Source organism: Lonchura striata, chromosome Z (genome assembly GCF_046129695.1).
Source record: "Lonchura striata isolate bLonStr1 chromosome Z, bLonStr1.mat, whole genome shotgun sequence".
NCBI classification, from domain to species: Eukaryota; Metazoa; Chordata; class Aves; order Passeriformes; family Estrildidae; genus Lonchura; species Lonchura striata.
Genome location: NC_134642.1, coordinates 36,027,834 through 36,052,770, shown reverse-complemented (window position 1 = coordinate 36,052,770; position 24,937 = coordinate 36,027,834). Strand labels below are relative to the sequence as shown.

Below are 24,937 nucleotides of genomic sequence, written 5' to 3'. Positions count from 1 at the left end.
AAGCCCCTGTCCTGTGGCAGGGCTTGGAGGTTCCACCCACCGCAGGCAGGATGAGAGCCGGTATCTGTGCCAGACAGTGGTTTCTGTGAAGATCTGTAGATTAGTTTGAATCTCTGATCCATGGTAAGTTAGCCTTATGAACGGTTAAGGGTGTAGGGTGTACTGTCAGAGGGCTTGGGCTGTTTTAAATCAGGCTCACACATTCCTGCTGTCGGGAACACCAGTGCTGCCTGACCCGAACTGGCATTACAGGCCCAGTGCCAATGCCCAGGATCTGCTGTCTTCAAATGGCACAGCCAACATCCTAAGTGAGGAAGCTTTTGAGGTTTTATTTTTGCTGTCAGACACAACAGCAAACCTGGTCCACTTAAGGCAGATTTACTATTAAAGGTAGCAAATAACACCAGGCCTTTGCACCCCAGGCTCTCTTGTTGGCCTGCCAGCTTTACAGATCTAGAAACTCAGTGAATCTCCTGCTTTGTGAAACCAAAGCTCAATTCCTTCACCTAATATTTCCCTTTGATCATTTTTCCTTTACAACCCTTACAGCTCCTAGCCTTGTGGCTCTTAGGAAATCAGCCCTGATTTCCTAACAGCCTGAATCCTGCCGGGCAGCACACCTGGCAGGATTCAGCAGTCACCCATGCCCATCAGCCCCTCTGGAGATACCAGCCCAGGGACTCCAGCACATCTTGGAACACCATATTAATATAACAGTGACCTACAGTAAACACATAGCACCTGCAACCTGTCAACAAACCAAGCCCACGTTTCTGCTTTCCTGTGCCCCAGTCCTAACTACAGTCATTATAGTTTTATAGCAATTCTGTGAACTCAAAATAAAGATAGCATCTCAATGCTAGTATTTTACCTCCTCTCCCTTGGTTTTAGGATTGGGAGGGAACTTACCTTGTGTGGGTAAGCAAGTTTCCAGTGCTACCTCTCTGATCTTGATCTCTAAACCCAGAGTAAACTCCATTTGCTTTCTATCCCTCTCCATGACTACTTTTAAAATACAGTGTCTTATGGTATTACCAAGAGTCACTGTTGTTGTGTTATCCAATCTTGATTCCTTTTTTATCCTCCAGTACTGTCAGAAAGGATTTATTTCTCTCTCAGTACATTTAAGGTTTTAAAAGGTAATTATCTCCATCTATCAGAGAGGAAGTCACATGCTCAGTTTCAGCATTTGAGGTTAAATGCCAGTCAGTCACCTTGAGCTTCCTTTGTAGTCAAGGGAAATAATTAGGCACCTTGGGAGGCTGATTCGACTCATTCTGATACTTATCTAACAAGGCATATGAGTGGCCCTGTGAGGCTGTGTATTTCTTTCCACTGGATACAAAGGGACTCAAAGGGAAAAATATATCTGAATGTTTAACTGTAGATTTTTTTAATCAAGCAAAATGAATCCATCTAACCCAGTGTTGTTCTTGTTCTTTCCTCTTGAATGCAACAGTTTAGCATTTTAATATGTGATTCATATGGAAGGCAAACACATGAAAGCTGCTGCTATCACTGCCACTAATGTTAATGGAAGACAATAAAATCATTTTCTAATGTCGAAGAGGGAGTGTATTTCACTAATATCCTGTTTGGATAATATCTCCTTTTGCTCCATCTCATGTGGACATCCCTGAAAGGTTTAAAAGCTCTGAGCATCACCTTTTGTTAAATATTTTTCCCCAAGATATATTTTCTTTTTTACTAAAATAAATTAACATGTTCACCAGAGACAAAAGCCAATTATTAAATGAGGAACATTCCGGAATGGGAAATAATACTTATTTTTGTTATAACCCAAAGAATAAACAGCATCACTAAGCAGCAGAAGTCAGTATTTTATTCAAACCACAAACTGATCCAGAAAATTACATACATGCAAAACATGGCATGCTGTACAAAAACAATGTTGTAATCATCAATATCTGAACTTCTCCCCAGTTTGAAAAGAGTGTCCCAGGAACTTAACTGCTTTACAAAACACTGGCAATACCTAGTTCTGACAATACCTAGAATTCATAACCTAATCTAATTAGAAGGAAAACACATTTAGTACATGAGATGGAAACCACCAGCCCTCGAGCCCGGCACAGCCTGATGGTGCTGATGTACACCCCTCCAGCAGTCTGGCCCTGCAGTGTTAAGTCAATAGGAACTTTGTGAATCATTTCAGTGGAAAAAGATTCTGTGATAACACAGGCCTCTGAGAGAAGGGCAGCAGTCCTTCCTGTATGAGTAAAGACAGAACACTGATGCAATTACAAAGCCCAAAGAAAGAAAAGATGAGGTGGATGCAGCCAAGCTCCTTCAAAATGAAAATGTACCCTAGAACATTTCACACATCTTGTTTTCCAGCCAGAGAAGATCTCTTCTTTGAAGAAATCTGTCCAAATCCCTCTCATGCTAACTCTTCCTATGGCTGACCAGATTGAGTTGATAGGAGAAAGATTCAGAAATCCTTCAAATCTAAAAATTTGAACGATCAAACCGTATTTTAATGAGGTGCCTATCCAGTAAGCATTTTAAATCATTCTGAACTTAATGAAGAAATAAAAATGTAGCATGATGATGTTTTACATTTCTTAATGTATTTATGCCACTGTAGTTTTATTATTTGGAATACTCAGAAGATAGCAAAAGGTGTGATTTTGTCTGAATGCGTGGTCATGCAAGCACAGATCTAAAAATTCACAAATACAAAAAACATTCAGGGAGAATCTTGCAAAAATTAATTAAAACTTAGTACAACAGGGCAATTAAGTATTTTTTAAAAACTGTGTTTATCTTCTTAAATACATTCTGATATCAGATAAACAGAAAGTACTACTTCAGATAGCTTTTCAGCAATGCATTTTCCACTGCAAAAACATTATACTTCTCAAGCAACATTATTTTCTTTTAAAATGCATTATTTTGAAATTAGAAATCAGACTTGGAAAGTGCAGAGATTACTGATTGCAGAAGTTTCATTTGTATACAAAACTATCTATTATCATATAAAATTTTATCAAAATCATGTACAAATTACATGTTCCCAAACTGAATTCTTCAGAATTCCTCGGTGGACCATTTTTTCCAATAATTTTCGGATATGATCATCTCTACCATGTCTCCAAGACAATAAAATAAAAGCACTCTCAGCACAGAGCACATGAAAGAAATAGCTTGATTTAATTTCTTTGAAATGCCTGTGTGAGGAACCAATTGCCACCTCCCCCTGAAAAAAAAGCAACATTAAAAAAAAATTTCCTAAGGTATGCCTCATTGCCCACCTCTGCATCCAAAATCAAAAAAGGACAAAAAGGAAGACTCCAACAGTGCTGTCCTGGAAAACTGTTTTTTTTTCCCTAAGAGCATACTTTTAATGGGAGGTCATAAAAATTAGGAAAAGCAAATTGATTCCCTTTATCAGACTAGCCTCAATAGGAAAAAAAAAAAACCCAAATACGATACAATTCAGCCATATCTTCTACACCCACCATTCTACTTTTGGTGATGTCTCTAGCAGAGCACACAAGACAAGGAAAGGCCAGTTTCAGTCAAAAACAGTGTTCTTTCTTCTGGTGAAATATTTAGTTGTAACTAAGCATTCAGGGCCTTGGTTGGTAAAAATTTCCTTTCATCTAATCAGAAAGTGTTTAACCCACTCACTGAGGAAAGCAACATGAAGGTTTCTACTTGATTTGGCTACAAATCAGATCTGTCACACACAGACATACAAAATAATAATCCATCCCTGCTTCACAGGAAAATTTCTCATAGAACAAATAATCTTAATGAAAACAAAGACTGTCAATACCAGAAAACAGTTCAGACTTTTACTGGAAGAAAAATAATGTTAATTAATAGTGACTGAAGTAATTTTTAAACATTCCTTCTTTTGTGCTGGTTTTGGCTGGGATAGATTTAATTTTCTTCAGAGTTTCAAGTAGGGGGCTACATTTTGATTTTGTGCTGGCAAGTGTTGATAACACAAGTTGTTTTCATTATTGCTGAGCAATGCTTGCACCAGGTCAAGACCTTTTCCTGCTCCTCACCCCAACCCACCAGTGAGAAGATGGGCTACACAAGAAGCTGGAGGAGACAAGCCAGAACAGCTGATTCCAACTGACGACAGGGATATTCAATCTCACAGCACAATACACAGAACTGAGGAAAGGAGGTAGGGGAAGGGAGGATATTCTGCATGTCTTCCCAAGTCACACATCATGTAGCCTTGCTTCCCTGGGGATTGCTGAACACCTGCCTTCCCATGGGAACTGCTGGGTGAATCTCATGTTTTCCCTTGCTTGCATGTGCAGCTTTTGCTTTCCCTATTAGGCTGTATCCATCTCAGCCCACAAGCTTTTTCACTTTTACTCTTCCAATTCTCCCCCCCATTCCACCAGGAGGCAGTCAGCTGTTTGGGGCTGAGTTGCCAGCTGGGGATAAACCATAGAACTTTTACAGTTTAAATAAAACTTTCCTAATATTGGGAAAATATACACATTAACTCATAAAATTATGAAATACACAAAGATGAAAGCAGCTGTTAGAATGCAGTTAAGCATTTCAACATTACATTTGTTTGTAAGAATTTAGAATTTTTAGAATCAACTCTTGGCTTTCTTTTTGCAAGTACAGATGGAAAAACAACTCAGTCATTGCTTTTTTACTTAAGAAAAATAACTTCAATTTTTAAACTTTTTTAGGCTATCCTACCATTTAATAAAAAAAAAAAAGAACAAGCACAAAGCAAGCAAAATACAATAAGTAACAGCAGTTCTTAAAACTATGGGTATGCCAACCCATGAGGCTGTCCTACCGGGCCCTGATGAAAAGGGTTTCATCAGGAGTTGCAGGACAATTGTCCTGCTCAGTAACAGTCTCTACTGTGCCTGAAGCAGACACAATCACCATAGTTTTAGCTGCTGAAAGAGCTTTCTCCTTCTCTGCAATGGCAGCACAGACTGCCACAATTTCATCACTTTCAAAGTCATAGTCTGGGATTGACTCTTGTACAAGCTCTTCTCCTTTTGCCAGTCCTTGCACTGACTCAGTCTTTGTGGCCTTCTGCTGTTCCTGTAGTTTTCTTGCCCAGGAAAGGTCTTCTTTCCATACTTCTGGGTTCATTGGAAAGATGTGTAAGGATACCTGGAAGCTACGGATTGCCTAGAAGCAGAACAAGGAAGAAACAAAGATGGGACTCTTTCAAGCCTACCTTATTCATAAAAATTGACAACAACAAAAAAATTATATATTTAATTTGAGCAAAGCCAAAAGATGTTTTTATTCCCATCTTTATTGGAGCAATCTTCCCTCATCTTGGTTCAATAGCAGCCTCACCCCCAAACAATTGTGTCTGAAAAGACAAAAATGCATGAATAAACTAGGTACTTGGCAACAAGGGCACAAATAAAGAGTTCAAATATAAAAAAACAATGTTGTTATTAAAAAAGTAATAGGAAAAACAATTTTTTGGATGGTTTCCTATTCCACTTTTCTCTCATCATCCGATATAAGTAAAGATAAAAGCAGACAGATATGGTTTAAAGAAATACAGAAAATGGATGACTGGAATTTGAAGTATCACTGGTATTGCTGTCTTTAAATTAGAATGTAGTCATTTCACATGCAGATCTACACTACACTGAAACTAGCCACATGGTAAAGAGTCTCTGTAATAGGCATGTGGTTATAAAAACACATAAATAAATGCGCAGAAGGAGCCAAATGAACTCCAAACTTCAAGAGCTGCTCTAAGAAAGAGCTTCTATAACCTCATAAACAACATAATATTAGTAGAAGTAAGTGTAGTTAGTGATGCTTCTCCTTTCTTAAGAGTTCAGCTGGGAAAATACAAATACAAATCCTCAACAGAGAAACTGTGAAATTGAAGACAAAGAAGTGTGACCATCTAAAATAAGGTTGCTACAATACTAGAAAACTAGAAAACAGCTACACCAAGAATTACAGCTGTATTTGTCTTGTAGTTATCTTAACAGTGGTCAAGGCTGAACCTACCTCCTCAAACTTAGGTACATGTACACAAAAGCATGAGTGTATTTCACATTTATGACTGTGCAGTCAGTTATGAAAATGGGTCACCTTAGTAACCAAACTCTTTTATTACATTTACAGAAGCTTTCCTGTAAGATGGGAAAACTGTGATGATATGGATTGGTATGATATTTGGGAAGGGTTCTCACAACTTGAATATTAAAATCTTAAAGACATGGTAAACCACAGTTTACATATTCTGTTGTAGTTTATAATATATTATAAATAGTTTATAATGTATTATAAGTAGTTTATAATATATCAGATAATATATTTATACTGGATTATGCCAATTAATTTGGAAAATCACAAGTTTTCTTCTGCATTGACAGAAATTGATAGTTCATCCTTCTGATGGCACAGATGAATATATGGACTCCGTATGATGGGAACTCAGAAGGCAGAGATACAAAATCAGATTTAAGAAATGCTGCCTATGCTATCAGTATTACTGCTGTTGTAAAAAGCAGCCTTTTAATCCCAGATAGAAAAAAAAAGCTTGATTGCTGGTCCACAGACAGCTCTGACATGCAGGAGCATGCTGAACTTTAAACAAAAGAAGAACTGAAGTTTAGTTCTTGTAAAACAGTGTTACTTTATTCAACTTTGCTAGCTTTTAATTTTCAGGGACACATGAACAGCAAGTAAACACTAAATGCTAATTTTCGTATATCTGCTGAAAACAAAATATAAACAAACACCATTTGCTTTTAAGCTTTCCAAGAAAGAGGTCCCCTAATTAAAACCTGTCTATATAGTTATGTTTATGCACAATAAGCGTCAAAGTTGCTTTGATGATTCATACAATACAGCATAAAAAGATCATCTTAGTAAATCTATTAGAAAAGAGTTTTTGTGCTTGACATTTTTATAAAGAAATAACAAAATTATAAAGTAAATTTTTAAGTGCTGCAAAAGATCAGTGGGATTAATTTTAAAGCAGTAATGTAAAACTGAAAAATACACACTTGTCATGCATTTAAAATTTTATGCTGCCACTGGAACAGTGCCCAAAGCCATTCATTTATATTATGACAAAAGAAAAGAACAGTGGTACTTTTAACTCTTCCCCTAATGGAGATGTAAATATTCTTCTCCAATTTCTTGTTGTACTTAGGAAAACACAGTGACACTACATAAAACAGGTATTTCTAGCCTCATTATAAAGAGGAGCTGTAATTTTAGAGACCCTACATATAAGGACTACAGGACTTTTTATCAGTATAGTCATGTATTTGCTTTTGCTTCTGTAAGGAAATGCAATGTAAAACCTTCTGCAAGACATTCTTTGTTGTGGAATTACAGTATTTGAAATATCTGTATTTTTGAAGTACTTTACATTTTGTCTCACTATAAATAGTATTCTGCAGCAAACAGTCTTCCATTTGTCCCATGAGTAGGGTCTCCTCTGCTGGTCTGCATAGCCTTCAGAACCCCCCACAAAAGCCAGAATTTTAAGAGCTGTATCTGCTACCAAAGTATGTGGTAGACCTTTATATTACACTAGGCAGACACTTTCTGACCTGTTTCAAAGGACGTCTACTGGTAAAGTAAGTAATCTTTTTCTGTGTTAAATGATCTATAATATGGACAATTTCTGTGTGCTTTTACAGCACTCAGCATAGTCCTTGGGCATGCTGATGAATGAAAAGATGGACGGGCCCTGGCCATGGCACTCACAGCCCAGAGAGCCAAACGTGTCCTGGGCTGCATCCAGAGCCCCGTGGGCAGCAGGGGAGGGAGGGGATTCTGCCCCTCTGCTCTGCTCTGCTGAGACCCATCTGGAGAACTGCATCCAGCCCTGGGCTCCCAGCACGGGAGGGACAGGGACCTGCTGGAGTCAGCCCAGAGGAAGCAGCAAATAGGATCAGGGGCCTGGAGCACAACTCCTGTGAGGACACTTTGAGAGCCTTGGGGCTATTGAGCCTGGAGAGAGAAGGGTTCACTGACACCTCACAACAGCCTCCAAGTACCTGCAAGGACCCACAGAAGAGCTGGAGAAGGACTTCTACAAGGACATGCAGTGATAGAACAAGGGATAATGCCTATAAACTGAAAAAAGGGTAGATTCAGGCTAGATATAAGGAAGATACTATTTACAGTGATTTACTGAGATGTTGTAACAGGTTGCCCAGAGAGATGGTTAATGCCCCATCCCTGGAAGCCTTTAAGGTCAGGCTGGACAGGGCCCTGAGCAAGTGCTGGTCTAGCTGAAGATGCCCTCGCTGATTGCAGGGGGTTGGACTAGAGGACTTTTACAGGTCCCTTCCAAACCAAAGCTTTCTATGATTCTATGACAATATATTACTGGAATTTGAGTCTTATTTTTGTACTACTCACCACGAACATAACTAATTTTTACAGAAGCATTTATCACAGTAATGTAAAAAATAGAGAAATAAGACATTTTCGTATACTTAAAGACTCTTCATAATATTTCTCTCCTTCAAACAAGAATATATTCAAACAAGGTATATTCACTCTAGTTTAATAGCTTCTATAGTTAATCTGACTGGCAGATTTTTTTAAATTTATTTTTTTTACTTTAAACTGTCATCTTGAACTTTTCTGTGTAATTTTCTGTTCAGATTATTTCTGCTTTTCAATAAAAAATTTTTCTCTGGAAATTTCATCAAAAGTAACTCTAGTGTCTTACAAAATGAAGTGAACACAGTATTTTGCACTTCTTATATTTCCAAAACCATTTTATTCAAAGGTTCTGGAGATCTCCTGTTCTGGAGAAAGTACTTGAAATACAGTAATTTTCCAGATGTAAAAGACTATTTTTGCCTTATGCTTATTGGGATTTGGTTAAATTACAACTGTATAAGAGTCTTTGTTTTCATCTGGTAGATGTGAGTGAGATATCCCCACTTCCACAACTTCCTTCTTCTATCTTTGAAGAAGTTTGTATCCTCCTGTACTTTCTTTTGCTTCAGTGACAGATTTCACAGATGTCATTTTGCACCAATTCATTTCCTCACAGTCCTCTTTCCTCGCATCTACCATCCTTCTGCCCTTCCACCTAGGTGCACACCCCTGCAAGGCTGCTGCATGTTTTGCTGAATCACTGCTTCAGGCTGCCTCTACCACACAGACCTCTTACACTGTGCTCTATCAGACACAGGGATATAATCCAGGAAGACAAAGGAAACAACAACCACAAAAATCAATCCCATTCTAAAAACTGACATAGTTAGCCTATGAAAATAAAGCTTAAGTATTATCAGTACTTACCTTGCAAATCTGGAAAATCCAAGAACACATTTATTTCTTTATTACTAAATTATAGTGCCAAAATTATTACAAGAATTTAAAAACAATGGTCAAATAAACCTTGTTCAACATTCCTGTTTGTCTTATCCTGTGCATCTGATTTAGCTAAAGCTTTCAATTACAAGGTCTCAATGTTGAGAAATGCACTCCTTGAATGTCCTGAGCATCTGACAAAGGTAGGCACCAGCTAAATCAGCCACAATCACTCACAAAAAGTGAGTACCCCTGGCAGAAATGTAGCTGAAAAGGGCATTTCAACTTTTGGAGACTTGTTTGCCCTTCAGCTTTCTTGATGGAAAATAAAAATCGCCTCTGACTAGATCTGTTTGTGCATTAACAATCACTATAACAAAATATATTTATGATTTCCAACAGTGGTTGAAAAAAATATTTACTCTATAGTAGATGGAGAGGATTAACACAAAACCTTCCTGGGGATCTTAAATTACTGACTATTACTTCAATAACTCAGTAAGACTGTTTAAAGATGTTGAAAATAATTTAACAGAACCCCACTTTAAATGAAAAAGCACAGTACTTTCTCTATTAACTTAGCATTTTCTAAATACTTTGACTTTTCAGTGGAAGGCCAACCACCAATTTCCTTTTTAGTACCAAAACACTCTATGTTTCTAAATGCTAACATTTGTAACATGTTGAAAAATTATCTCAAATTCAGATTAGTTATGTTAATAAACTGCATTCCAATAGAGCACAGACATTTCTCTCTCTGGGAGTACAAAACTTCCGTCATTATCTAAAAGACCCAAAACTATTTCTTTCAAGAGAGATGAAAGGAAAGGGCTGATCTGAGGATTCATATTGTCAAGGCATGACTCTTTTGACAAAATGTTTTGTCACACTTAAAGATTGCTAAAGCAGCCCTAACTGCTTAGCAGGAATACAGGAAACAGCATCCTTCAAAACATCAAACAAAACCCACGCACAACTCATGCGTATTTACAGATCTATCCTCTCAACTTTGTGATCCTCAGTACTCCAGATTTGCCAGGGACCTAGAATGGGGTAAAGCTAAAGCCACAGAACCACAAGAGGGTGGCCAGGACCTTCTAAGGTCACCTGCTGAAGCAGGGTCACCTGAGCTGGCTGCCTATGACCATGTTGCAGGGCTGATGAATTTCTCCATGATGGTAGACTCAGTCCTTTCATTCAGTCCTTGATTTTTTTTTTTTTGTGATTAGTTTTGGTTTTTCTTTTTAATATTGCTTTTGTCTGGTTTTCTTTTTTTTTCCCCCTTGATTAATCAAAGCATGGGGCTTACCCTGTCTCACAGGAGGAACTCTTGTAATGAAGCTATTGGTGTGAAATTGTTAACTAGTTAAGATGTTATCAGCAATATAGGAAATTTAATTTGTAAAACCAAGTATTTGCAATGAAATGAGAGAAATACTGCAAGCCTGGCAATATTTCTACAGTTACTACATTCACGTTGCTGATTTACTGGTATGCTCTGCACATTGATTTGTAGAATTTAAGGAATTTCTGCCTTTACAGAAATAAAGTTTTCCTTGCTCACATTTAAGTATTACTGTTGAAATATCCTATTTATTAAATTCAGAAAAAAAAAGAGCAAAAAATTTTCATAAAAGCTAAATAAAAAGAGCCATTCTTTTTGTCACAAGTTTGACAAAAACTAAATCCAAACAAACCTTTCTTTCTTTTATTTTTACACAGCTCATAATATATATTAGAGTTGTTTGGAAGCAACATTTTAGACCTGGGAAACTTCAAATTAAAATAGAGTAATTGGTTTTTTCCCTAAGAAAAAATGCATCATTCGTTGTGAAGTAATAAAAATATTCACAACAGACCATTTGGCAGGATGTGGGTAATGAAGACAGATGTTGGTGGGGAAGAAATGAAATAAAGAAGCAGAGAAAGCAGTTCTTGAGGACAGTAATTCCTAAATCTCAAAAAAGAAAAACCCTAAAAATGCCTTGATATTTGTGCTTTATTAACTTCTCTTTGTAAAGAATATGATGGAGGGAAAAAATAGAAAATTGTTGCAATGAAAGACTAGTGGAAAAAGGATAATTATGACTTAAACTACTTGTTCTAGAAGACTCCACAAGTTCAGTAACTATGAACTAACTTCTTATTTTTAAACTCCTTCAGTTTTAGGCCCATAAGATTCCTTAAAGATCACTTGGTTAAAAAACAAATAGTGAACATTATTTGCATTTTAGAAGACCTCCCCAGCTTCTCTGCGTGTGAAAAATACTTATCAGAAGGCAATTCAATGAAATAAGGCAACAAAGTACCACAGCACAGGGAACACCACCAGGAGCTTCCACACCTCAAGCTCCCTACTCAGAGACAATCAAAAACTAAGAGGGCAAACTAGTTATGATAACCCCTCCTCTCTCCCTCTCTCTTCACCACAGTAAGGTCAATTTAACAATTACAGGAGCACCTAGAACAATGTTTCAGATGAATGAAGTGCTTTGATGCAAATCTCTGATTGTTCCCACTTAAAATGCTTTGCTTTCCATCACTGAATGGTCTCAGATACATAAACTAGATCCTTTTCTGATTAAGCTCAACAATGCATCCTAAGAAAGCACCTGAAGTGCTACTCTAAAATAAGACAAAATTAATACAATATGAACACTAGGTCCCCAGCACTCAAGATATCCAGTACCACTGGTGCTTCATGACTTGTCTATGTAGAAAAATCTCACAGGATTTGATGAATCAACCTGCTCGGTATAACTAGTACAGGTATATTACTATTTATAACTCATATTACAGCAACTATAGCATTTTTTACAGAATGGGCAATATCAATTACTTAGGATGCTTGTAGGAAATAAAATTCTAATTTTCCTGAGACTAGTGCATTTAAAATTTTCAGGCATAATTTACAGAGACAGTCTCATACTCTTAGAAGGAAAAGATCCAGACAGACCAGACCATCAATCCTAACCTTCTACACCACAAAAGCCATGGAATGTCACCACTGCTGAAATGCAGATATGCATGGATTTATATGAGATATTTCATATTATGGTACTGCACCAACAAAGGGTGCACACTGCACATCTGCAACACGCAGCCTTCATCTTCGTTTTTGTCTAACAGGACTGGAGCACCTCTCCAGTGAGGATGGAGTGAGAAAGTTGGGTCTGTTCAGCCTGGAGAAGAGAAGGTTGTGTGGAGACCTCATGGGAACCTGCCAGTATCTGAAGGGGAAATACAGGGAAGCTGGAGAGGGACTCTTCGTCAGGGACTGTAGAAACAAGGAGTTACAGGAATAAACTGAAATGGGGGAAATGCAGGTGTTAGGAAGATATTCTTTACTGTGAAAGTGATGAGAACCTGGAACAGGTTGCCCAGAGAAGCTGTGGATGCCCCATCTCTGGGAATGTTCAAGGCCAGGCTAGATGGGGTTGGAATTAGATGATGTTTAAGGTTCCCTCCAAGCCAAACCATTCTGTGACTCTAGGTTATTCACATAGTTTGCATTTGTTCTAGTTGGCTTGGGGTTTTAACACTGCGTCTTACTACGTTTTAAAAATTAATTTTGTATGAATTTTTAACCTCCATCAAAAAAAAAAAAACCTATCATTTTTTCAATTCTTGATAATTTTCAGACCAAATATTGTAACTTTGCAAAACCACTCTAAATTACCAACAAAATAAATTGTATCAAAACATCACACAGCTACTTCTATTCAAAAAACAACCAGTATCTTTTTTCATCTAAGAGGTCATGATGCAATGTTTTTTCTAATGGACCTCTGAGAATGTGTCTGAATTTGAAAGTTCACTTGTTGAGTTTTCATAAAAACTAGCAAAAAAATATTACACCACAGAAAAAAAAGATGCACTTCAGCTACTGCAGAGCATCCCTGGCTTTTTGCTCTCTTATTAAATAAAGAAGCAACCTCAGCCACCATTTGATGTCAAGGAACCAGAGGAAAGCAGGAATGAGCACATGTTATTTGCTGCATAAGCGGGACACAAGGAAAACAACAACAGAATTTTGTAAGCAGGCAGATGTAAAAACTGAGCCTGAATTATCAGATGATCCTTGGACTTCACATTATCCTCATTAAACTATGGTGAGCTGCACTGTAGCAGTACACAGAATGTAGTATGTGCAGTTATGTCAGAATAATTGTTCTATTGCATAAAGCCACCACATAAATACAGTATATGATACAAAAATCTTCAAGCTAGACTGGTCTTCCACAAGTCCAGCAACAAAACCACACAGGAAGCATGTGTGAAACACAATAAAGCAGAGGGAATACTGGAAATAATGAACTTTTTCTTTGTCTGCGTTCAAGACACCATAAGGATATACATATATAGTAGATACCAGTGCTATCTCTCCTAATCCAAGCTGGGCACGTCCCAAAGTCTGCCAAGCATCCCAGGAACGTGGGTTTCTCTGAACAGCCATTTCTGCTGCATGCACTGCTGGGAACATTTCATGTAAAGACATCAGGACCTATATCAGAAATAGAAAAAGAAGAGGAAAAAAAATAAGCAAAATTGAAAAGAAATTTAACTCTTCTGGGATTACCCATACAACAACCACTGTTTCTACAACTAAGATTCACCTTACCCAGCTTTTTTTAGTTAAAAGTTGCTTGTCTGACCTCAGATAGTCACCCAGATTAATTTCAATCCCAGCAGAGAGAAACAGGCATGCTAGAGGGTAAGTCACCCAAACTATTTAAGCAATGCTATTAGCAGTAGATTAACTGCTTCTGAAGGTGTCTCTCCTGGTCAACAAACCCCACAGCCTATAGAAGCATAACAGAATAGTCAGAAAGAGAAACACATGGAGAGCTAAACATAATAAATGTGCAAGTACTATTGAAAAACTCCTGGACGGTATTTATTCTTTTTAATAGAGAGCTGTAATCTACCAGAAACAGTCCGGTGCACATGACATAACTACAGAAACAATCCCTGTAACTCAGTATGGAAACAGACCTTTAACAATGACTGCTGTATTAAGAGAACAAGCATTCTGCATAGCCTAATTTAGACATGAAGTCATCTACATTAAGTAAGGAAAAAAGTGGTTTCTGAATGTGAAGATCTCTGTTACTCAGCAGTTACCACAGGATTATTCTCCTTGCATTGAATCTCCATAACTAAGACAATAAATCACAGTTAGCCACACACAATGTGGCTCAAAGCTTGCCTTATGTTTCCAATATCACCATGAGACTGGCACATCACCTGAAGACCTGCATCATTCTGAGATCATGATTTCAGACACCCACATGCTATGGTGATATATACCAGTGCAAGAAACAAATGACAACTGCATTCCTGCAGTATGATGAGAATGTCAACCACAAGGGTTAGACTCATGTGTGGGCAACCACTTTCATCCCAACTGACCACAACTATGATGAATAATAGAACATGTTAGGACTATTGCTGAAGTTCAAAACAGATTTATTTAACCTTACTGTTCTATGATATATTAAATAGATAAATATGAGTGTGAAGTAGAGGATTCAAATGTGATGATCTTGAGTATTTACTCTAACAAATAGTACATGCACAGCATAGAGGTGAGCAGTACACTAAGAAAAGAAGAAGAGGGAAAGGGGAAGGCAAAGATTTACTACAGAAAGCAACCCTGGACTGAAAAACCAAGAAACATCATAAGCATAGCTTCTGAATAACCCTTTGGATTGATACTTCTGCTAGTATCAATCTAGTATGACTAAATTTTTCTTAAGACTAGTCTTATGGCTTCATTTCAATTCCATTCAATGGACTGTATCTTAGAATTCAGAAGTTTCTAAAAAATCTTTAGAAAACAATCTACAGCAGTCTATCGTCTTCCTCCTTTTTCCTGCTCAACAGTTCTCAATGACTGCATTTTGTATAAAAGTCCATGATGAATGGCATGTGTTTTTCTGAAACTTTCAGATGAATTACATTTGTATGGGCATTTTCCTTTTTCTGCAGCAGATGTGGGAAGTGAATCAAACTGTTACTAGTGGATAGGTGTACATCCTACCAAGATGAAGGGATTCTGAATCTATCGGCTATCTTCTACACCAGCATCTTAATGTATTTATTCTCTCTTATAAGAGAAACAAATCCAAGTATACATTCACAGGAACATTTTTATGCATCCCAAGTACTCTGTATTTCCTACCAGTACTTTCTACTGCAAACTAATTACAAAACATCTGTTTAAGTGCTTAAAAAAATCTTTTGTAGTTTTTAATGAATTTTGCTGGTTTGTTTACTGCATTATTACTTTATTAATAAAGGCAGTTATTCCACTTCTATTTATGACTAAAGTGTGCACCAGCATCAACAGCTGCTTTAAAAATGCTCTTCCAGATCATGTAGTACTTACTTTGCTCCTAATAACTTTGGCATTAGATTCTCAAAGTACCTTCAAACAAACACATTTGAACCTATATGCATTTTCACCCAACACAGGTAGTTTTTTCAGTTATTAATAAAATGACTCAGCTACACTTGTCAGTCAGTATCATGAATATACTTATTCATGCACACTATTTTCCTACACTTTTTTTCTCAGGTGAAGAGGTCATCAAAATGAACCTACAATGGCAGACATGAATGTGTGCAGCCTTGTCTTGGGTTAGTCTACCCAAGACTCTATCATTATCACTTTAATAAACACCCCTGTATGCCACTTGGAAACTATTCTACACCCAAAAAAACACAGTGAACAAGGAATAAAAACCACTGCTAGCACAAAGATTTCCTGTGCACAGATTTGAGAAGTGGTGCTCTGGGGTACAGACACATGGGCAAGACAAAGACAAACAGGAGCCACACGTGCTGTAGCCCTGCCTTGTCACACAGCATGCCGGTCACATGCTCAGCACGCAGCCACTTCAAGTATGTGTGTACACATGTATGTGTATACACAAACACACACTCATAATATATATATATAGTGTATATATATATATATATATATATATATATATATAGTGATAATAGTGATAATACTCTATTAGAAGACATTCTTAAAATTAGGAAAAAAATTATGAAGCAAAAAGAAACATCTCAAGACTCTCACTGCACACACACACATATATATGTGTCAAAAGTGACTGGAGGGAAATGTCTTATAAAGATGTTCAGTAACTGGATTTTCAGGACTTGCTTTACCCGAATAAATTTATCCTTATTACATGCTTTAAAACAGTAACATCCATATCCTATAATAACTTAGTTTAACATATCTTTAGAAAAAGTAATACAAGAGAGATTAGAAGAATTAGAAGAACTCAGTGGCAAAAAAAACCAATGAAACATAGCAACTCTCATCAGGAGACTGACCAACTATTAGAAATCCAGGCAGCAGAGTGACCCATAGTGTTCTGCCCACAATATTTTGGAAGTGTTATGAATCTGAGTAAGTTCTGGTTTTAAATGAAGCTGAATCACTATATATAGATACCTTCCACATTCAGTGAAACTGACCCAATTCCTTTTTCCATCCAGTAACAGATTTCAAAACACAGATTAATAAAATTGATTCCACCCATAAGTAGTTTACATTTATCCACACTCCAAAACGACTACCATTGCACCACACAGAAATGCTTTATTGTAATTTAGATTTCTCAAGTTCACACTAATGTTTTGACAGTTCACTATTCTCTGTACACATCCCAATCTAAGAAAAACAAAGTTAAAATAATCAGCACTTACTAGCTGATTTGTTATAATCTAAACTAAGTCTGGTCATGTCTTAGAAACCTTGTAATTTCTTAAGTAGGAAGATTGATGGGTAGAAGTTGATATTATTTCTTAAGTTCAACATTAAGAAAGCCTTTAGAAGAGAGAGACAGTGGAATATTTCAAGATTAAGGGTTTCATATATAAAAACAAAGAAGTGATATAAATCTGAAATCCTGGTCCTGTTCAATGAATGCAAATTGAGGATGCAGCATTGAAGGAAACTAGATTCTTATAGAGCTGATGACAAAACATCCAAAAAATTACTAAAAGGAACTCAACCTGCTGGTTTACATTTGAATTTACTTGTTTCTAAAAATATATATTAAAAAACTGTATCAAGTACTTAAAAAAATCTCTCATAGTTGCATAGGTATCTGAGATCTGAAATGCAAGTGTCACGAGATAAGCAACGTGAACCAGGTGAATTCTCAGAAGTTATACTGAATAGCACCAAGTCTGGCTCCCAAGATGGTTCGTTATATAACATCACAATGTACCAAGTCCTTTGATATCCCTCTTCATCCAAAAATGACCTACATGGTCCAGTCACCGAGCATTAAGATAAAAAATCAAAGAGTATGTCAAAGTCTGCTCCTCCATCTTTGTAATTCAAATCAGCAACAAAATAATCCAGCCAATTTTTAAGAAATTCAGCCTACAAATAATTTCAAGGAGTCTTAGTGGCTGCATTAATATAGCCAGTCTTTATATATTCCTTTGAATATATTTACAATACTACTTATATTAGGTTGCTCTTGTTGAGTCTTTTTCAAAGATTTTTGCTTTTCAACAAAAATGCAGAAATAAACGGGCATAAACATTAAGCATTTACTTTCCAGCCATTGTTCTTGCAATGGGGAAGCAGCTTAGGCTGGTGATGAAGTATCAAGTACATATACTGACAGATCTTGCATGCAAAGAAAACTGCACCCCTAACCTTTCAAAAACCATAAAAATCTTTAAATGGATCAAAGAGTAGCTGAGAGCAATGGAAAAAAATCTCATCAAATTCTATGGTTTCTTGAAGCAATTGAGCAATTCCACAGTTCCCATGTGATCTTCTGGAAATACACTTATTTCAAGTATCTTTGACAACTAGGAACTTTAAACACTACTTCTGCTCTTCAGAAGTACTGAAAGACAATCGTTCTACATCTGTTAAAATACAGATCTTTGGGAACTTACCATAAACATTTACAGATTCCTACAGTGCCATTGTCATACTTATCTGAGCCACCTATTAAACAATGCCGTTTTGAAAATGTTGTTTGCTGTTGAGAAAGGAAATCCTAAAGAATGGAAAAGCTGCTGTGTAACCCAACATAAGGTTATCCTAATAAATGTAAGGATGTAAGACAGACACTCAAGCCCATGCAAAAAAAACCCACTTCATCCTCCAGTGTTAATTGTCCAACAGATTTACCTCAGGAAGAGCCATTTTCTCACTGATAGAAAATTAATACAGACCATAAGGAATCTTAGTATATTGCACAAAGGCATTCCTAACATGAACCTCCTCCTCTAGTGTGTGACACATATATCAAGACAGGGGGATTTTTATAGACCCAGTACTGATCAAGGCCTTTCTGAAGGTGGTGTAAAGCTCTTACAAAACATTTTCACTGAGCTACACTGTAACAGCTCCAGTGTCTGTGCTGGTATGCTGGACAGGAATAACACAGACAGCTCTAAGACAGTATCTTTTAAATACTGGCCACAATATTTTTTGAATGGATTACATATTTCTATTTTGGCAAAAGTGGATTTTGACAGCTCACATCAGTGCTTTTAGAAATACAAAGGTATCAAATTACACATTCTACTAAAGAGTTTCCAGTAAGCATAAGTCCTACTGCAAAAAAAATCTGCAGTAATTATTGAAAGAGATGTTACCAAATGAAACATGACATGTTTTATTAAAAAGATTCAATAAATAGTTTTATAAATGTATGTTTTGTACAAAACTTTCCTTGTGTTATTATTCACAGTGTAACAAGTGTTATGCAATGCAAGAAAGTGAAATCAAAAAGAAATGGTGCAACTAATGAGAACTTCTTTTTCCAGAAAGAAAGCAAAAGCATGGTAGAAGAGAGGCCTGGGCTCCTTCAGCGTTTTTTTTTTTCAGTTTTTTCAGCTTTCATTATTCTCCACTTGTATCAGTAGAACAGATAATTCACGAGATGACTCAGAGTAACACAGCTGTTTCTCAGTTCCTCTTGGTCAGCAGAAAAGCTGTGTGCCTCTAACTCACCTTTGTCATTTTGCTGAAATACAGGTACTAGGGAGCCACGTACAACAACCTCAGTATTATTACTGGAGCACAGATGGAAGCACATTGTAGTAAGCACCTCTTTCGATAATAAGTAAGCACTTCTTTGGATAACTCAGTGCATCATAGCTCAGATCCAGGTAAGCTTACACACTTCACAGTTCTCCTGCTATTTTCTGTGTGAAAATACTTACTTTTGGTGTAATTTCAATTAAACATAATGCTTTTGGGGACCTATCTTAAATTCTTGCATTCATATAAGCCTATAATAAAAAACAGTTAACAAGGGAGCTGTTCACTAATTTGTCCCACTGAGCAGAACTGTCCTGAAATTTTAACAGCTGTTTTATTCAAAACAGTTAAATCTTTAAATTGTGATAATAAAATTTACCAATATAATATTCACATCTTAGCAGACATGAAGACCTTCTTTACTAGTAAAGTTAAAAATTAAACTTATAAAGGAACTGCTATGTAAGTTAACACCCTTTATAGCAAAATTGTATTAACCTTTGTCTTCCAAAAATGCATAATCAGGATTTGAAATTCCTTAATACATAGCTCTGCAGATATTAGAAATCTACACAGGAACAGAAAGCATTGAAACAAATTTATTGAAGAAAAATCTTTCAACCATTTCTAAACACAGAGAAGGCCCTTGCCAAAGCTTGTTGGAGGCTGGGAAAAGGATTAGAAGATTAATATTGCTACTCGCTCATGCCATTTGTGCAACTCTTTTCCAGCCATTCCACTAGACTAGACAGATCTTTTCTCTTACACTAACACTTATGGAAAGACAACAACACGCTTCTCCCAACACAATTTAAAGAAAAACCTTTAAGCCATAAAGTATCTCTCAAACCAAATGCATAACCTAGTAAGATCTAAACCTTCTGCAGCTACATAAATCAAAAGCATCCTTCACTATTCATTGTCTTGAAATGAAGTAATGATTATTGTATTAATTCTTTTGCAGAATCAGACTTTCTTTACTTCACCAGACAAGATGTCTGTGAGGAGCAAATGTGGTAATATTCATTAGAAAAAGCAGCCACTATACATTGGGAAAGAACCAAGTTATTGGGATTTGTTAGTTACTGGGATTTGTTGGTGTTTGGGGTTTTTTTTTGGCTTCTTTTTTGGGGAAGTAGGGGTGTTAAGAGTCTTGATTGGAGTTTTTACACAATAAAATAATTAGAGTAACAACGAAGATTTCAAATCTAAACAGTACAGCAAACTTCCTAAAAGTTACATAAAAAATTCACCAATTTTTTTTTTCTCTTCTCCTTTTTTCCTCAAACAATGTAGCTTTTTAAAACCACTTGCTGGATCTGTGGGGCCTGTTGAGATGTTTCCTAGAATCCGGAGGGCTCCTATGGGAATCACAAGAAAGCTGGAATGGTACTTTTTACAAGGATGTAGTGATAGGATAAGGGGAAACAGCTTCCAACTGAAAGAGGGCAGGTTTAGATTAGATACTACAAAGTCTTTTACATGACTGATTTATCTGTGTAACACTTAATACAAAACCAGATTGAAGCAAACCATTTGCACACAGCACCCATGTTTAGTATTAACAGCAGATAGTATTAAGCAAAATTTTTAGAAAGAGCAGGCAGATTTTTAATGGTCAGATTCGCTAATCTATCTCTCTTGTCTAAGGCTCTCCTTGATCCCCCCAATATAATTTTTTCCCCCGCAATGTAGCACCCCAATTCATAACCTGACAAAGATGTTCATTGTGACTGGGTAAGAGAACACCATTATTCCAATTTCTGTTAAAAGATGCCCTGTTAGCTGGTAAAAACAAAATACCTAAATTGTGTTGTTGTTCCTGCACATAACTGAACAATGCCCAATATTCGTTCAGAAACACAGTGTTTTCTTTTCTAATTTCTAAACTGGCAATGAATTGCCACGCTTTACCTGTGATTTCATTTCATAAAGTGTAGCATCCTCTGGAGTTAACTGAAGTGCTTCATCCCACTTGACAAGAGCCTCTCTGTACCTGTAGTTAAAACAGTATTAAAATGTCAACATATTTAAAGTGACTGAATGTTTCTTTTTATACCCTGACGTTGTCCTAAAGAAAGTGCTATGGCATATGATTAGTATTAATTATTTTTCTAATTACTTCACCATAAAACATTTTGAACTGTTTTCAGGAACTGTTTTTGTTCTGATCAAATGGATGGTAAACATTACTAGAGAATTGACCTCAAGTGAATGTACAAGGCAACACTGGAAAACTGAGGCAAAGCTTAATGACTTAAAACTAGAAATCTTAAACTGAGTCAAATTTCCTTAACTTTCAAAATCATCCTTAGCCAGGCATAAAAAATATATTCTGAACAACATGCCATGATACACTCACAGAAATTTAAAATCTCTTTTCATTCTGAAAAGCCTACATGTCTGAACTGTAAGATAATGTAGGACTAAAAACATATAAACAACTTTGGTATACAAATATAAGAAGGAAGTTGAAAGTAAACTATTTTCAGCTGTACTGAAAGCACTCTTTGAGAAAGCATTCATCATGTTGCCCTTTCCTAGGAAAAAGAACAAAACAGAAGAGTTGACGAAAACCAATAAAATGTAACTTTTTTTTTCTTGAACAAAGAGGTAAAACTTCAACCACGATGAAGAACAATGAGATGCAACTACAGCAATGTCTTTTAGCATCAACATTAATAAGTCTGTGGGTTTATCACATGTTCTCTGAAACTTCAAAATCCACATTTGTTATGGAACTGTGCCTGTATTTATATTAATTACACTGCAAAGGTATGAAAACAGTTACTCTTTGGAGATACACCTGCTTCATTTTTAATATGGTATAGGTAAAACTACAGCAATTTTCACATGCCCTTCGTACTAAACAGTTTTTATCTTCCCCTACTCCCCACTGTTCCTTCCTTTTCCTCTCCCCTGTTTTCACTCCTCTGGGTTGTATTACAGCTGCAGGTTTGCCAGAGCAGTCCCATGAAGACTTCAGAAACTTCTGAACCAATTCAGAATAGAAAAACAGACTGGAAAAGCAACGCAACTGAAGTCACACTGTCACTACGATTCAGGTATTATTAGTTTGCAAATTACACAAATAATGTGTGATGTTTGAGTGCTAAGCAAAGGATGCTTCAATAAATTTTCACATTTCCTCAAAGTTTAGGCACCAGCTGCACATTTTTCATCTCAGTTCATGCCCCATGGGCAGGTGTTCACCCTAAAGAAAACATCATGACATTTTCTATATGCCTCAGTAGAAGCTTTATGCTGCTGTTTACTTAATGGGGACTAGTTTTGCACAAGATCATAGTTTAGTTCAAGACCTAACACAGATTTGCAAATAGTCTGCATGAATACGGGTCCCCAGCTCAGTTAGGTGGTGACCTGGCCATGCAGAAGGTGCAATATTGTGAGTATAGCAAAAAAAATTTTGTTAAAAAAAAGTTTTGGAGAATAGAGGAATTACAGTAATAACATCAGTAACCAGAGAGGAGGGACCAGTACTGGCATTCAGTAAGCAAAAAGATGTAAGAAAAGAAGTTGCATTTCAGGAACCTTCATTCTTACTTCTATGAAGGGAAGAAAATTACTCAAAGCAACAATCTGAATGTGATAAAACTCAAAGCAAGAGCCTGCTAACTCTGAAAAGAAGGAGCAAATATAAGCTAGTATCTCCCAAATCCTGCTGGGTTTTGCTGCTGATCGGCCAACAGTCTGCCAAGAGACAAGGAAAAAAAACTAGTACATTCACAGAAACACTATGTTATTTGTGTTCTGTGTGTGAACAGTAAATTATGTAACTCTGCCTGTGAGCCTCAGAAAGTATGATACAAGAGAAGGAACAACAGAATGCCAGAATCACTTTTCAGACTAAGAACACAACAGCAGAGGGCTGGTGAAGGAAAGGTTCCACCTACACAGGACTGCTGACTATCAGTTTACAGTCTGCAGATACCCACAGGCCTTTGAAATTGTCTTCTTTTCAATGCATTTATTTCCTTTAGAAGAAGGTCTGATAAAACATGTCTGTTCTATTATTTTATATACTCAGAAAAAAAAGACATTTCTATTGCTGCTCCAGGAGAAACTAAGGAGATTATCCTTACTAAGCTAAAATAAGCCATTGTTGCTTGCTCTAGAAATGCAAATTTAGGAAAAATTATTTATAAAAGGGTAGTCCATTAATCAAAGGATGTTCTACCTCATTCTTCTGAAGGAAAAGATTATATAAAAGATTATATTAAATATTGAACACCATACTGAAAAAGATTCCTAGGGATAAAAGATAGTATTATAAACTCAGTGTTCCAGTAAATGCTTTATGAAAACCATAGACCTTGGCTCAAATAAGAAGAGAGTTAATACAGGGGTAGTGTTGCAAAATAAAACAATTTCAAAATAGGTCATTTTACTGTTTCTCAGGATCTTTTTTTGAGCTGAACTGTACAGCTTTACCACTGTACTTTACCACTGTGAGGAGATGTAGCTTTGAAAAGGAAAGCTTTGATATAAATATGACATCTGCTTAGGGCTTGGAGCATCTGTCATATAAGGAGAGGCTAAGAGAAACAGGACTATGCAGCCTGAAGAAGGGGAGGCTCAAAGGAATCTTCCCATGGTGCAAAATTACCCAATTTGGAAGTGGAGCAGAAAGTTCAGAAGATAGAATCAGACTCTTCTCAGACATACACAGTGACAGGACAAGAAGCAATAGGCACAAACTGAAGCACAGAAAAATATGTTTAAGCATATCTCCATCACTGGAGATATCCAAAACTCAACTTGACAACGTCATGAGCAACTTACTGTAGTTGACCCTGTTTCAAGCAGGAGCCAGAGTACAAAAATCTCGAGTTCACTAGGATTATCAGCAAAACCAGTGATATATGATTTATGATATTATTATCTCTTGGCTAAATGAAAACCAATTTTAGGCAAAATATAAAGTGACAAAAATAGACCCATTAATTTTTAGATCTCTGGGATGGCTACAAATTTAACTATTGTAGTAGTAACACCACAGAACACTAATAATGGACATAATGTGTTCTTAATAGGTTATGAAAATAGTATTTCCAGAAAAAATAAAACCCTTGTGCATATGTTCATTGCAACTAAGCATCTAAACATTAATACAAAGTACTAAGTTATAACTTGTAACAAAGTGTAAGTATTTTGAAATATAGAATTCTATGTGAGTACACAGATACAGTATTCTCATCTACCCACAATGATTTCAGCCAAGTAGTATACTTCACTACAAAAAAATTACAGTTACAATCAGAATTTCAGAATTTAATTAGCATTTTCTCTTCTTTAATGCAAAGCTGTAAAAATAAATAAATTATTGACAACTGGATACATCCGGAATGCTTCAGGACAAAAGACCTGATAGATTTAGACATCTTTTAACAGCCCATGAAATCCCACAGCTTCCCTAAAGTACTGAAACTGCTCTCTTCAGATTTCCTCCTGACAATCTGGGAGCTGCAGAAACTTGGCACATTTTTCTAAAGCTTGCCAAACTTTCTGAAACAAACATCTCATGCTTACACTTCATTTTTTCAACACTACTCCTAGGAAAACAGGATCTCTTTAACTCTTAAATAA

At 36.5% G+C, this 24,937-nt stretch overlaps 1 protein-coding gene across 1 annotated transcript in view; it reads right to left on the bottom strand.

Annotated features, from left to right (window-relative positions):
* Window positions 1-1,825: 1,825 nt before the first annotated feature.
* The window catches only part of TTC33 (tetratricopeptide repeat domain 33), a 43,851-nt gene continuing 20,739 nt past the window's right edge, over window positions 1,826-24,937 (bottom strand). The window contains exons 3-5 of the mRNA XM_021551507.3: window positions 21,245-21,326; window positions 13,664-13,795; window positions 1,826-5,154 (exon numbers count right to left, since the gene is read on the bottom strand). Coding sequence (XP_021407182.1) covers window positions 4,804-5,154; window positions 13,664-13,795; window positions 21,245-21,326 — 565 coding nt within the window. The 3' untranslated portion in view covers window positions 1,826-4,803. The remainder of the gene's footprint in view (window positions 5,155-13,663; window positions 13,796-21,244; window positions 21,327-24,937) is intronic.